Below are 14,401 nucleotides of genomic sequence, written 5' to 3'. Positions count from 1 at the left end.
ACCTACAAAACCGTGGCCTTGCCTTGCGCATCTCTGGTGAGATGAGCACCTCCTCTGCCTGCCACCCCTCGTGTGCAGTGCAGAGGTCGTGTTCCCTTGCGCTCGACAATCTTTTCATCACGGCGACGGACCCGTCATGACCGTCAGCCGTCGTGTGAGCTGTTCACCCCCACCGTATAACCCTCATGTCATCGACCAGCTCGCCTGCCCGCCATCGTCGTGCGCGCGTCGTCGTGGACCCTATGAGCGCAAGTCGTGGAACAATACGATGCCCGCTCAGACACTGCAACCTACTTCACGTACCCACAACCACTCGAGCATCGGCAACGCCCAAAATAACAAACGCCCTCACGCTTTCCCCTTCCAGCGTTTCGTTTTACCTCTTCCCCAGCCCGTCCGTCTGACAAGCAAATGACTGGTCGGGAGTGGCTTGCTCCACCTCCACGGGCGCCTATTTCGGCCACCACCACCCCCGGAATCTCCTGTTTTCCCTAGAGCCTCATCCAAGTCTATGCTTTGCTGAAACGGCCAGGTCGTGCAGGCTCTCTCTCGGGTCCACCATGCCTGTACCTCTAGAGAGGCCTGCAACGGGTCCTCGCTTCCTCGCGGTACGTCTTCCTCCATTCACGTGAGGCCAGTCATTGTGAGAGTAGATATTCACAACGTCCCGCCCACCTGACTCCCTTCACCTCGTCTCTTCACACCTGTTCTTCTTCCTTTATTGCATTGTACGGAGCGTTGGACTTTTCTTTGGTCATCTATTGTTCACTTTATCAAATCACTTAATATCTAACCTTTTCTTTTCTCCTTCACGCTCCATCTCTGGAAGATACCCTTGACCTGGCTGGCCTGTCTCTCAAATTCCCACCTCCGGTCTCTACACGCATCCACTTTCGCCTTTTTTTTTACTTGCCTGTCAAACCACCCCGCCAGTCTAACGTTCTCGATAGACCGCGTTTCGCACGCATACACAGACATGATGACTTCCTCTGCGAACCAACAGCAACCCTTCCCAACTGTGCCTCCATCTATGTCCGCTGGCGATAGTCATGAGATGCGAGACTACTACCCACCGCAAGATGCACCACTACCTACCCTAAACCAGACACCAAACTTCAAACCTTACCTCGGTCTTCGAGCTAGGCTCTCGCAAATATGGATCAATCGCTGGACGATTCTACTACTCCTGGTCCTCGTCCGACTACTTCTCGCCATTGCAAGCACCGACGCAAGTCTCACTTCTGCTCGTCGCGAAGCCCTCAGTGCTTGCACCCAGGTCGAGAGCATCGGCAGCTCCATGGCCTCTATGCCTCACTACATGAGCAAAGGCGTCAACGAAATGACGGCTTCCGGAATCGAAAAGGCTGTCAGTGGCCTCATGACCATGTTGGAGATGAGCGTCACGGGTGTCGAGGAGATCATCCTCTTTGTCATTCACATGATGACCAGCACGTATCTCTGCCTAATCACCCTCGCTGTCAGCGGTAGCCTTCACGCCGCCGTCGAAATCGGAGAGGCCATCAACAAACAACTCGATGAGACAATCGAAGAAGTCACAAACGACATGGGCAATGCCGTCAAGTCGGTAACGGACGGCATCAACTCCATCATGGACAAGATCAACTTCAACTTGCCTGGCTTCAACAAGCCGACTATCAATCTGGACGAACAGATCAACAAGTTGAAGGCGCTCGAGCTTCCCCCAGACATGCAGGAAGGCCTCAACAAGCTCAACCAGTCCATTCCAACCTTTACAGAGGTGCAGAATTTCACCGACAACCTCATTCGCACGCCCTTTGAGGAGGTCAAGAAGCTCATCAAGGGCATGGACACATTTGAGTTCGACCGACAAGTACTCCCCGTGCCACAGAAGGAAGCACTTACCTTTTGCTCCGAAGGCAATGGCATCAACCAATTCTTCGATGATCTCATCGAGCTTGCCTACAACGCACGGAAGATTGGGCTCGGTGTGCTCATCGCCCTCGCCATCCTTGTTTGTGTACCCATGGCATGGATGGAAGTTCGTCGATACCGCAAGATGCAAGAACGCGCTGCACTGTTCGCAGAGGGCCACGACGCAATGGACGTCGTCTATCTCGCTTCTCGCCCAACCTCTTCCGGTATCGGTCTGTGGTTCGGTAGGCGATTTGGCTCAGCGCGTCGACAAGCTGTCATGCGCTGGACTTGGGCCTACGCCACTTCCGTCCCCATGTTGTTCCTACTGTCTCTCGGTCTCGCCGGACTCTTTGCCTGCTTCTGTCAATACCTGCTTTTGAAGGCTATCCAGGACAAGACCCCCGAGCTCACGTCGCAAGTCGCTGATTTTGCCGGAAAAGTCGTTACGTCACTCAACAACGCGTCCATGTCGTGGTCTCAAGGCGTCAATAGCGCCATTGGGAAGCTCGACAGCGAAATGAACGACGACATTTTCGGCTGGGTAAACACCAGTACGACTGCAGTCAACAACACCCTCAACGGCTTCGTGAGCAAGATGAGCAAGACCCTCAACGACACGTTCGGCGGCACGGTTCTCTACGATCCAATCAAGGAAGTCCTCAACTGTCTCATCGGGCTGAAGATTGCTAGTTTCCAAAACGGTCTCACCTGGGTCCAAGAGCATGCGCACATCTCCTTCCCAGGCGTCGCAAACGACACCTTGTCTATTGGTGCCCTCGCCGAGAACAGCGGCTCAGACTCTGCTGCCGAACTACTTGCGAACCCTAGCGGCAAAGCAAAAGATGAGATTACAGAAGCAGTCAATCGTGTCATTGAGAAACTCATGAGTGGCATTCGTCAAGAAGCACTCATCTCCACCGCTATGATCCTCATCTGGCTCTTCATCGCCCTCGGTGGCCTCATCTATGCCTCCACTCATCTGTTCCGCCGCGATGACTCAAAAATGGGTAGAAACCCCTATGCCGTCGACTCTCCCATCGAGACCCAGCACAAGGCACAAGACTACCCCGCTGCCGCGCCTCCTTCGTACGTCGCCAACAACTACAATGTCAACAAAGCAGCGCCTTATACGCTAGCACCCCGACCTTTCTCGACATTCGAGCACGATGCCGAGCCTCCAACTGAAAAGGTTGGCAGTGTTGGCGCGCATGCAATCACCGAGTCTTCTCGCCCTGGTCACCTCCGTGTAAGCAGCTATGGACAGCTCGCCGATCCTTCGCCTGTCAACGACAATCCAAATCCCTTCTCGGACCAGCTCCACCCTGAAAAGCGAACCCACAATCCCTACAACTAAGTTTTTACCGGCATTTCGCCTCCCAAACCATGCAGCCATCAGACCGCCGACTTTTGTCTTCTGATGTCTACCGGTTGGATGTTGGGCTGCGTACCGCCACCATCGACCTTGCGATATGAGTCGTAATCGCTCAGACTTGAAATTTGGTTCTCTGAAGTTTTTAGCTCCCTGAAAAGCGTGAGCTAACACGATACCTCTGTGTTGATGAAGCGATTTCCTTTTTCGCTACTCCACGAAGTATTCGTGTTTGGTGTTTTATATTCTACAATATCCTGTCAATTTTTCCTTGTAGTATCTGTGTTTTCCGTTCGTCATGTGCTCTGCCTTGCGGGCTGCGCGTTGGATTGATATCCCCTCATTGCTTAAAGAGTGACAGCGAATAGCTGTGTTTTGTACACCCCGATTTCATCCTTTTTCATCCAGGTCAAATTTTTCTTGAAAGGAAGTTCCGTGTACAAAGGCACCCTCTTCCATCACTTGATGAGGCGTGTTATATCTCCTTGAGTATGTCTGTTCCCGAGGTCCCTTAAGCCCGTTCTTCCTCGCAGCCCTCCCTCACTCGCGCACATTTGCCCTTCTCCATCCTAGGCGTCCCTTGCGAGCGCTTGCATCACGTTTCCCTCTGCAAGTACCGTGCCCTGCTGTGGCTTGCCCGCTCGGTGCGCGTCTGCAGATGGAGGTCTGACCCTCACATGGGACGTTGAAACGGATGTGCAGTCAAGGCTGCGATATCGCTCGAGTGTTTGGGTTTGTGTTTGCTGTGATAGAGCCGGCGATATGTGGATATGACTCGCTCTTTCGCCACTCCTCTCCTTTGTCTTCCATTTAAGCACCCTCCCCCTGGCCCTTTTGGCTTTTTCTTGTATGCATTGCGCACCCGCTGTGGCCATGGGAGGGGGAAAGTCGGAGAGGCTGTGTTTGCTGATTGGTAACAAGCGTTGTTGCCTTCCTCCTGCCCTTGTCTCTCTCTTCTCTACGCTGGAGGGCCAGTAGGGAAGAGAGCGAGGACATGTTGAGTTGAAGGTCGACATGGATGTGTTTGTCTTGTACGGTTTGAAGAATCCTCGTCCTTTGGATGAAGGGTTGGTTATTAGCTGCGATTTTTTCTTTTCGCGCCGTTTGAGTTGATCCTGTGTTGGCGCTTGCGCCCGGGACTAGCTGAACAGGCAGATTTTCGAGAGTGGTGTTGGATGCCAAATCGCCCAAGGATTATGTGCTGGGCACCAGGTTGCTCGAAGAGTATCTTTTGTCTATGGGTGCAAAAATCGGGGGGAAGAGACGGTTCCCTACGTTTCTTGACAGGAGCCGTTGATAGCAGTAATCAAAGTTCCTTCCCCTTTATCCTTTTGTATCACTTTGCACGTTTGTTTTTGTACACGTTCTACACTCGCTCAAACAGCAACACTCACTCTCATCATGTTCGTTCGTTCTAAAAGGCCTATTAATCTGGCAGAGCGCCCGTAGATCGTAGTAGATAGATGTACTAAATACTTATCATTGGGTTTCATGTGCATCTAACATATGAAAGCGTAATAATCTGCAGATTCGAGTGGGTCATGCCTTGGACAGCACAGTGAATGCACGTACCATGTCGTAGTGATGTGGTCGTGTTGGTCAAAGCTTCTACCGCGGGCAATGACGATGCTCCGAGGCTCCTACTCCAAGATGGACAGGCATCACACTTCATGAAGCTCTCTCACGTCGCGCAACCATTGTCGCAATAGCGGCAACATAATCCCCAGATGACTACAAATATAGTCTGACGCCATCATGCTCTCAGCCTTTACCGCTCGGCCCCTGGTCGAACTCAAGCAGCGCGACAAGTCCAAGATCGAGTCCATACTCGCCTATGGTACCAAAGAAATGCCACCTATACGGAGACATGATGTTAACAACTACCAGGCGATCGCGTGCTTGTCGGCTTGAACACTGGAGCTCTGCGCATCTATCGTGTCAACGACCAGATTGAGGACCCCGACCCGGAGCAGAAGCAGAACGGCGACCATAATGTCGACGAGCCCGAAGCACCCACCCCGAAACCGAAAGCCGCGGACCTCTTGCGCGAGGAGGAAAAGTTCTCGCGGCGCCCTATACAACAGCTTGCTATAATTAAAGAAGCCAATATCCTTGTCTCGCTGTCGGACAACTATGTCTCGATCCACGACATCCAAACCTATGCGCTGCAGGAAAAGTTGGAGAAGACTCGAGGTGCGACGACGTTCGCTGCGGCTAGTAATATCGTCAAGGACCCCTCGACAGGTATACCGTCGATAGTCAGCCGGCTAGCCGTTGCGGTCAAGCGAAAGATTATATTGTGGACATGGCAGGATATGGAAGTCACGGGCGATGCGGTCGAAATATCGCTCATCGCCTCGGTCAAGAGCTTGACGTGGGCAACGGGTACCAAGATTGTAGCAGGAATGGACCCCGGCTTTGTCATGGTGAATATTGAGACACAAGAGGTACAAGACATCATCAAGCCAGGTGCGTTGGGCGAGGCAGGTGTGCAGGGCGGCGCTCGCTTTGGCGCCGTGTCTTCGTCTGGGATGGGGTACATGGGCATGGGCAGCTGGGTGCCAAAGCCATTAGCGACACGACTGGGAGAGGGTGAAATGTTGCTCGCCAAGGATGTGAACAGTCTGTTCATCGACACGGACGGCAATGCGCTCGATCGACGACAGGTACCGTGGCAGGCTGCACCGGAAACCATCGCATACTCGTATCCGTACATGCTGGCGCTCAATCCTCCCTCAAAGGGCAGTCTTGAGATTAGAAACCCGGACACACTCAGTCTGTTGCAGTCGATATCATTGCCAAACGTCAATTTTCTTCATGTACCACAGCCAAATATCAGCTTAGCACATGCTGGCAAGGGATTCTTGGTGGCGAGCGACCGGTGCATATGGCGCATGGGAGCACAAAGTTACGAGACGCAGATTGACCAACTAGTCGCAAATGGACGTTACGACGAGGCGCTCTCTCTGCTGAACATGCTGGAAGACACGCTATTGTTGGACAAGGAAGAGCGGGTGCGTGAGATTCGCATGCTCAAAGCACATGCTCTGTTTGATCATAAAAAGTATCAAGAGGCTATGGAGCTGTTCACAGACGCCCGAGCGCCACCTGAGCGAGTCATTGCGTTATACCCCAGATCCATTGCGGGGAATTTGGCACCAGAAGAGAGCGTCAAGGGTGATGGTAGCGTGGCCGACGAAGAAGAACCAACCATGGAAAGGAAGGACAACGACCCCAAAGATGCGGCACCTGGCGCCGTGTCGACCATTGGCCGTTCGATGATGGGCCGCCTTGTCGGACACAAAAAGGTAGACTCAGACACCGTCTCTGTTCGCGCATCCTCTGTCAAAGACGACGCAGCCGAGACCTCGAGCGTCAAGAAGCGCACCACCGACACGCCTCCGCCCGAAAAGGCCATCCAAGATAAAGACTTTATCAACTCGGTCAGGGGTCTCCAACAATTCCTTGCCCAGTGCCGTGTCCAGATCAAGCGGTACATTGATACGGACGGTAATCTCAAAGAACCTCTCCCCACGCCTAGTAGCTCCCAACTGGAAGCGGAAAAGCCGCCGTTCTACTACCTCATCCACGAATCTGCACACCCCATCCCAGGAGACGGCGACATGGACTGGAAAGCCCAACTGCTCTCCGTCGCGCAACTCGTCGACACCGCCCTATTTCGTGCCTACATGATTGCCAGCCCTAGTCTTGCAGGCTCGCTCTTCCGCCTCCCCAACTTTTGCGAGCCCGACGTTGTGCAGGAGAAGCTGTACGAAACGGGCCGGTATGCGGATTTAATCGACTTTTTGCATGGCAAGGGTCTCCATCGCCAGGCCCTCGAGCTCCTGGAGAAATTCGGCAAGAACGAGGCGGACGAGGAGGTTGCGCCGGCACTCCAAGGTCCCCAGCGCACCGTCGGCTACCTCCAACAACTGCCGCCCGAGATGATTGACCTGATTCTCGAATTCGCAGAGTGGCCGCTCCGCGTCGACCCAGATCTCGGCATGGAAGTCTTCCTCGCCGACTCGGAGAATGCGGAGACGCTGCCGCGCAACCAGGTGTTGGAATTTTTGCAAAAGATTGATGTCAAGTTGGCCGTTGCTTACCTCGAACATGTGATTGAGGAGCTGAATGATTTGAATCCCGAGTTTCATCAGCGGTTGGTCGATTTGTTTTTGGAGCGGTTGAGGAAGGGGGAGGGGGAGTTTGGGGGTGGGGAGAGGGAGAGGGCGGAGTGGAGGGAGAGGTTGCAGCGGTTTTTGAGGACGAGTGCGAATTATAACAAGAGTCGTGTGTTTCAGCAGTTGCCGGGGAATGGTATGTTTTACCTTTTTTTCTCTTTTCTTTTCTTTTCTAGGATCTTTTTGGATGATGGGAAACTGACTAATGGTGTGTGTTAAGATCCGGATTACTACGAGGCGAGGGCGATTGTGTTGAGTAAGATGGGACAGCATAAACAGGCGCTTGCCATTTATGTGTTTCAGTTGCAGGACTATCAGAAAGCAGAGGAGTAAGTTATTCCCCCTTCCCATTCATTCATTCACAAGCATCGGCCTGCCCAAGAACAACCCCCCTCTCTGACGAGTACCACCAGATACTGCAACCAAATCTTCATCACATCCCCAACCCCCGACGCCCCAACAACAACCCACCAACCCACCACCTCGACACCATCCACACGTACAACCGAAGATGCAGACCCCTCCATCTACCACATCCTCCTCGCCCTCTACCTCACCCCCCCACCCCCCCACAAACCAAACTGGCCCCCGGCCCTCGACCTCCTCTCCAAACACGGCGCCCGCCTCCCCGCCTCCACAACCCTCGACCTCATCCCCCCGACCCTCCCCGTCCGCAACTTGGAATCCTACTTCTTCGGCCGCATCCGGGCCGCCAACTCGACGCTCAACGAGGAGCGCATCGTTGCGCAGTTGCGCGCCGTCGACAAGGCGCGGGTCGAGGCTGCGCTGCTGCTGGGTGAGGGGCGGGTGGGTCGGGATGGGAAGGCGAGGCCGGGGGGGTTGAATCGCAGGGTTGTGGTGGATTTGGAGAGACATTGTGCGGTTTGTTATAAGCGGTTTGGGAGGGCGGCGATTCGCGTTTATCCGGATGATGGGGTTGTGCATAGTGGGTGTTTGAGGGGGGGGGCGGGGCAGGGGGGGAGTGTTGGGCGGAATGGTGGTGGTGGGGGGTGGCGGTAGGGAGGGGATGGGTTGGTTTGGGAGAGGGAGATCACATAGCCCCCTTTCCCTGGCCCCCTTTCCCTGTAATGTACATTGCGAATATTCCACATCCCATCGTTTCGACCATTCAATCAATCCATCCATCCATCAATCCTCCTCCCCATAAACTTCCTCCCCATACATTTCCTCCTCTTCCCTATCACCATCCTTGTTCCCCCCACCCCTCCCATCCAAATCCGACTCCATCTTCTCAGTCAGGAAATCGTTTACGCTGCGCTGCAGGGCGCGGAGGTGTGTTTGGAGGGTTTGGAGGTGGGTGGTGCGTTCGTTGGGGGAGCTGGATGGGTCGGAGGGCAGGCTGGAGGGGCTGGAGGAGCTGGAGGGTAGGTTGGAGGGCGAGGAGGGGCCAGAGCTGGTGGGATAGAGTTTGGTGGGGGGGGTGGGGGGGGAGGTGTAGGTTGCGGTTGGGGTGGGCATTGTGGGTTTGTTTTTTTTTGGGGGGGGGGGGAAGAAGGGAGGGGGGAAGAAGGGAGGGGGGGAAGAAGGGGAAAAGGGAGAAGAGAGGGAAGATTGAGCGAGGATGTTGTTGTGTGAAGTTTGGTGGTGGTGGTAAGAGTATGTAGGAGTAGTAGTAGTGGTGGTGGTGGTGGTGAAGTAGCTAGATGACACCCCGCCACGCCGCTTTAGTCGTCGATCCCATGTCACAACTCGATTCCCATTCGCGCAACACTGCCTACACTCTGCTGCTCGAATCCAGCGACCCAACTCGTCTGCCGTGTATCTCATGCGTACATGCCTTCCTCACTCCTGGTAACTCCATGCTGGCCATGAGAGCACTACTCTAGCAGCGACCTTCCCTGCGGCTGTTTTTGGTCGGCGACTAGGTTGTGGCTGTCTCTGTGTCTGCGTCTGCGTCGGCCATCTCACGAAAGGACAACACGACAATCGACAAGGAACAAAGGACGATAGCTACGGTGCTGTATGGTAGTTGACCTACTGCTGTACTCAAGAAACTTTTAGATCTCGTCATGTCGTCGTCTCCTCCTCCGCCTCCTCCTCCTCCTCCGCCTCACCCTCCGTCTCACACGCCGTCACACACTTCATCTCAACCTCCCACTCAGACGACACCTACTATCCGCCGCCCAACGTCACTTGACTCGTCGGACTCGGATTCGGCGCAAATCACACCGCAGCAACAGCAGCAACAGCAACAACAGCGCCGTTCGCCTTTGCCTGCACCCGGTACTTCACGTCCAGCGCCCAGCGTACGCTCCCCCACATCCACGGCGGATGGCGCGCCCCTGCCACCACCACCGCAAAACTACTCGCGGCCAGGCATTGTGCGCGATGCCACTCAGAGTCAAGGACATGTTGGCGCGGTGCATGTTGGACACCGCCCGCGACAGAGAAGTCAGGGCTACTTTGAACCCAGTCTGAGCTCGACGCGGGAAGGGAGGGAGGCCATGGGCTCCAAGGCGGCCGCACATGGGCTCCTCAATGCCTCGCAAATCGCCGCCCAGGCTGCCTATGCGCAGAACCCACAGCACATGCGTAAGCGCTCCGAGACGATACCCGCGAGGAGCGACGCCGCCGCGCCCACGGCCAGGCCGGTGCCCATGAGCCCGCCGCCGTTGCCGTCGCAGAGTGTCACGTTCAAGACGAATGGTATGACGTACTCGAATGGCCTGGTCGGCGGCCGGATGGCGGCGACAACGGCGGCGAATGCGGCCTTTCCCAGGAGTCCGCTGCAGTCACCCAGCCTAGAGAGCGGACAACAGTCGCAACCGCAGTCCCATGCGTCGCCCAAGCCTGCGTCGACGCCTGAGCCGCCGCAATTGCAAAAGGCCAAGGAGGGCAAGAGCAAGATGAAGCTCTTCTCCTCCAAGCCCAAGAACATCAAGGTGGACAACAACCGTCTGGATGGCAAACACCAGACGCTGCCCAGCCCCGGCAAGATTGGCATTGGCATCCACAGCTCGCAGGCGCTGAATCGCATGATCATGGCCCAGTCGACGACGAGCTTGGTCGAGCCGGGAGCGCCGAGCAGTAGTAGTGCCTCCATGTACTCGTCGGCGAATGCCTCGACCTCGACCTTGGTCCCGCCACGCAGTGATTCCTTTTTGCCCCCAGAACGCAAGGAGGAGAAGCACAAACACCACTTTTTGTCGCGCCAAAAACACAAGTTGAAGGATGGCGACGGATACGCGCTACCGTTGTCGTCGGCCAACAGCAACTCCAAACCTACAAATCCGAATGCGCCCGAGCCATTGTACTCGTTTGCTGCGCCCAATTCGCCGGGCCACACGAGTGCCTTTACCAGTTCGGTCACGGGCCTGGATCTCCGGCATGGGGGTCGACATTTGCGGAGAGCGAAGAAGGAGGAAAAGGCGGCTGCCTTTTTGGACGCACAACTCGAACCACCCTATCGCGAACGCAACCAATCCTTTAGCATCGAGCGCTCCGAATGGCCAGGCATAGCCGGCGGCATAGGCGCCACACCAAATCTAGGCGCCACACCTCAGACCTCGCATACGGCCGAGATGATGAGTCTAGGGAGTTCATTTGGTATTCACGGATTGTCGCCAGATGACGCCTGGCCGTTGCTCAAGGCAAGAGTATTATTGATCTTTGAAGGCGAAGACCCCAGACCGCCCGTGGAAGATTTCAATGCGCTAGTCACCATCCACATCAAACGCTGCGTCCATAAACGCTCTCCCATCCTGCTCATCGAAGACCTCAACGAGCTTCTCCAAACGGGCTTTGGCTCGCTCGACCAGACCCTCCGACATGTGCCTGACGAAAAGCTGATTCCACATTTGGTGGAGATGTGGCTTGTCGTCTTCACCACCATCCTCCCTTTTCTCCAAGCCGTCTTCCTCCCTCTTGACCTCGAGTTTAGAGGCTCCGGCATCATGACGAGTGCACAAGCCGCAGAGTTCTGGGGCGTCATGCTCCCGGACGAAATGAACACCAAGTCGCCCTCGCACAAAAACATACCCATCCTCGGCGAATTAGACGTCCGGCGCATCACGTTATTAATGTTCCGCGACATAGTCATATTGCCACGCTACGAAGCCCTCATGGCCATCTTCTCCCGCCTCAGCCTGGAAAATCTAAACGCAGGCCTCGAATCCCCGTCGCCGATTCCCCAAGACCAACAAACGATGGGTGGTGCGGGTGGTGCCACGGGCAGACCAGGCACAGCAGGAAGCATGTCCAACGAAGCCACCCTGGGTTCCCTGAACTCGGCCTCGCAGTCCTCGGCCGGATACCTCGAGTCGACTACGTCCATTACAAGCTCCACATTTGCATCGACCCGCTCCCGAGCCACATCCAACACCTCCGCCGGCTCCTTCTCCTCGAATCCAAGCGTACACCCCCACACCCTTTCTCACACCCAACCCCTCCCCCCTCCCCCCTCCTCCTCTTCCGCATCCACACTCAACCCCCACCCACCATCATCCACATCCCTAAACCCCCAACACCTGCCCCCACCACTCCGCCACCACTCGACCCCCATGGACAGCGCCAAGGTCACGGAAACGGTGGGCCGGATGCTGCAGTGCGTTAGTGTGCTCGTCAGTCTGCAGAGCGGCGATGAGGCGCAGGACAAGATTGGGCGGGTCAATAAGGAGTTGAAGTATAATTGGCTGGGTAGGGGTAGGACGGGTAGGCAGAGGCAGGGGTTTGTGGGTGCGAGAAGTAGGGGCGGTGTTGGGGGGGTCGGGATGGTGGGGGTGGGGGTTGGGGTTGCGTAGGGAGGGAAGGAGGGAGGGTTGGTTTGGGTTTGGGTTTGGGTTTGGGGTGGAAGGGAGGGTATGGTCCTGCTGGTGCTGGTGCTGGGATTTGGGCTGGGGGTTAGGGAAATGTAACGAAATGAATGTCCAGGTTTAGGCTTGGTGTATATGCTAGTTCGATGTCGAATTCAATGTCAATATCAATGTCAATCTCTCACTCTTTCTCTCTACCATACATCAAAAACATGCATCCCATCCCAATCCCATTCCTCCATCTCAACATCACATCTCCCGCCTACGCACACACTTGCCCCAGAAGAAATGCACGTCTGCGTACTGTGCGGCTGATCTGGTATACGAGACTGTGTACGTCTTGTTAGCTACAGTCAACCACTCCCCACTCCCCCCTCATAACTCCCCCCCACCACCCCAGCCAACCACTCCCACCCCCTCCTCTGCACCCCCCACGTCCTCCCCCCTCTCTCCATCCCCCCACAAAACGTATGCCCCTCCCCCTCCACCTCAAACAATTCCACATCCTGCCCGCTCCCCCTCAACGCCTCCGCAAACCCCCTGCTCAGAAACACCGGGACCATCTCATCCTCCACTCCATGCACTATTCCCACAGGTGGCCATTTTCCCCCGGCACAGCGTGCACCGTTTACGTTGGCCATGGGGTCGATGGCGTGCAGGTTGGCGGGGTAGGCGGGCCAGATGGTGGGGAGGAGGGTGCCGGTGGCGAGTTTGTGCATGGTGTATGTGAAGCGGAGGGAGGCGTGGGGGTCTGGTGGTGATGATGATGATGAAGAAGTTGGGGTCTGGCCTTCGAGGGAGGGACCGCCGACGAGGAGAGTTTTTTGTGCGGTGAGGAGGGCGTGGGTGGTAGCTGGGGGTGCAGTTTGAAAGGAGTCCGCAAGGCAAGAAAGTGGAGTTTTCCAAAACGGGTGGGCAAAGTTTTTGGGGCCGTAGAAGTCGAGGATGGCGAGGGGGGGGCGGGGGGTGTTGAATGCCTTGTGGATTGTGTGAGTATCAGGGAGTGAGAAGAAGAGATACCTATAGGTCTCAGTATAACGTACCGTACAAAGCGCCAAATGGCCTCCACTACTCGTCCCCATAACCACAACCCTCTGCACATCCACCTCACCCCCCCACCACCCCTCCCCCATCCTCACCCTCTCCCCCTCCAACACCGCCCCCAAACCCCCCTCATACACCCACGCCAACGCATCCCGTACATCCGTCACCGGACCCTCCAGCATATCCACACCAGGACACAGCCGGTGCTCCAGCGCCAGAACGATCCAGCCCCGGTCCAGACAGTCTTGGATTTGGTCTTTGTTGTTGAGGCCGGCGTGGCCGAGCATGAAGGCGCCGCCGTGAATCATGAGGAGGACGGGGCAGGCTTTGGGGTGGGTGGGGGAGGGTGGGGGGAGGTAGATTGAGGTTGGGATTGGGGTGGAGGAGATGTGTTTGTAGGGGGTGGTGAGGGTTGGTTGGAGGGGGGGCATGGTTGGGGTTTTTGGGTATGTGTTGAGGGAGTGTGAGGGAGGGGGTTGGGGGGAGAGTTTTGGGGGATAGTGAGATGAGACGAGGGAGATGGAGTTGGATGTTTAACGGAAAGAGATTATATATGGTGGGTGATGGCTATGGTACACAAATCAGTGGGTGTTGATATGTCAAGTCGAAAATCATGCGACGTTTCCACGCGCCAGGACGCCGGCACAGGACTATTCGAAAAGCATCCATTGAATATAGCGTCTCCTCAGCTCCCTTCTACGTAAACGTGTGCAAGGCAGTATCTTGCTAACTGGTCCAACGTTGGTGGCGAGTCTGACGATGCGGTTCTTGAACAAGTTCCGGAAACACGATTGCGGACGCCTCGGCTCGTGCCTCCACACTCGGGAGCCGCTGATATGTGGGGTGTAGTGCGACGAACGTAACCTCTAGAACAACATTGTGCAACCGGATTGGAGCACAGCCTTGGGTTTTAAATGAGAATTTGCGTGGCACGTTTATCAAGTGTGTGTGTTTGATAGACGATGGAGGGGTCGAGGTTCGAATGTGGGCGTGTCCGGGAAGTCGGGTGAAGGCGTGGCGGTTGTACAAAAACTGCGGAGAGGACGGATCTTGGTTATGATGAATTGTTCTTTCGACGTCATTTCGGTGTGATAGCGAGTGTGCGGTGTATATCCCTTAAACTTACGCAGGTGTTGTCT

General features: G+C 55.5%; 7 protein-coding genes across 7 annotated transcripts; 3 read left to right on the top strand and 4 right to left on the bottom strand.

The window, feature by feature from the left end:
- Nucleotides 1-979: 979 nt before the first annotated feature.
- On the top strand, nucleotides 980-3,250 carry IAQ61_009168 (uncharacterized protein; the record flags this gene model as incomplete). Its single annotated transcript, XM_003836791.2, has 1 exon — nucleotides 980-3,250. The coding sequence occupies one exon, from the start codon at nucleotides 980-982 to the stop codon at nucleotides 3,248-3,250; it is 2,271 nt and encodes a 756-aa protein (XP_003836839.2).
- Nucleotides 3,251-3,834: 584 nt separating this feature from the next.
- On the bottom strand, nucleotides 3,835-4,140 carry IAQ61_009167 (uncharacterized protein; the record flags this gene model as incomplete). Its single annotated transcript, XM_066098289.1, has 1 exon — nucleotides 3,835-4,140. The coding sequence occupies one exon, from the start codon at nucleotides 4,138-4,140 to the stop codon at nucleotides 3,835-3,837; it is 306 nt and encodes a 101-aa protein (XP_065951928.1).
- An 880-nt stretch (nucleotides 4,141-5,020) lies between these two features.
- IAQ61_009166 (uncharacterized protein) lies at nucleotides 5,021-7,779 on the top strand (the record flags this gene model as incomplete). The annotated part of the gene is made up of 4 exons (XM_066098288.1): nucleotides 5,021-5,102; nucleotides 5,186-7,448; nucleotides 7,554-7,582; nucleotides 7,667-7,779. 4 exons carry the CDS (start codon nucleotides 5,021-5,023, stop codon nucleotides 7,777-7,779), a joined length of 2,487 nt encoding a protein of 828 aa, XP_065951927.1.
- An 18-nt stretch (nucleotides 7,780-7,797) lies between these two features.
- Nucleotides 7,798-8,322, bottom strand: IAQ61_009165 (uncharacterized protein; the record flags this gene model as incomplete). The annotated part of the gene is made up of 1 exon (XM_066098287.1): nucleotides 7,798-8,322. One exon carries the CDS (start codon nucleotides 8,320-8,322, stop codon nucleotides 7,798-7,800), a length of 525 nt encoding a protein of 174 aa, XP_065951926.1.
- Nucleotides 8,323-8,595: 273 nt separating this feature from the next.
- On the bottom strand, nucleotides 8,596-8,925 carry IAQ61_009164 (uncharacterized protein; the record flags this gene model as incomplete). The annotated part of the gene is made up of 1 exon (XM_066098286.1): nucleotides 8,596-8,925. The coding sequence occupies one exon, from the start codon at nucleotides 8,923-8,925 to the stop codon at nucleotides 8,596-8,598; it is 330 nt and encodes a 109-aa protein (XP_065951925.1).
- Nucleotides 8,926-9,476: 551 nt separating this feature from the next.
- On the top strand, nucleotides 9,477-12,019 carry IAQ61_009163 (uncharacterized protein; the record flags this gene model as incomplete). Its single annotated transcript, XM_066098285.1, has 2 exons — nucleotides 9,477-11,819; nucleotides 11,975-12,019. 2 exons carry the CDS (start codon nucleotides 9,477-9,479, stop codon nucleotides 12,017-12,019), a joined length of 2,388 nt encoding a protein of 795 aa, XP_065951924.1.
- A 552-nt stretch (nucleotides 12,020-12,571) lies between these two features.
- On the bottom strand, nucleotides 12,572-13,693 carry IAQ61_009162 (uncharacterized protein; the record flags this gene model as incomplete). Its single annotated transcript, XM_066098284.1, has 1 exon — nucleotides 12,572-13,693. One exon carries the CDS (start codon nucleotides 13,691-13,693, stop codon nucleotides 12,572-12,574), a length of 1,122 nt encoding a protein of 373 aa, XP_065951923.1.
- Nucleotides 13,694-14,401: the final 708 nt, after the last annotated feature.

The sequence above is a fragment of the Plenodomus lingam genome (genome assembly GCF_022343315.1).
Source record: "Plenodomus lingam strain CAN1 chromosome Unknown contig_5, whole genome shotgun sequence".
NCBI classification, from domain to species: Eukaryota; Fungi; Ascomycota; class Dothideomycetes; order Pleosporales; family Leptosphaeriaceae; genus Plenodomus; species Plenodomus lingam.
This window is presented reverse-complemented; position numbering and strand designations above follow the sequence as displayed.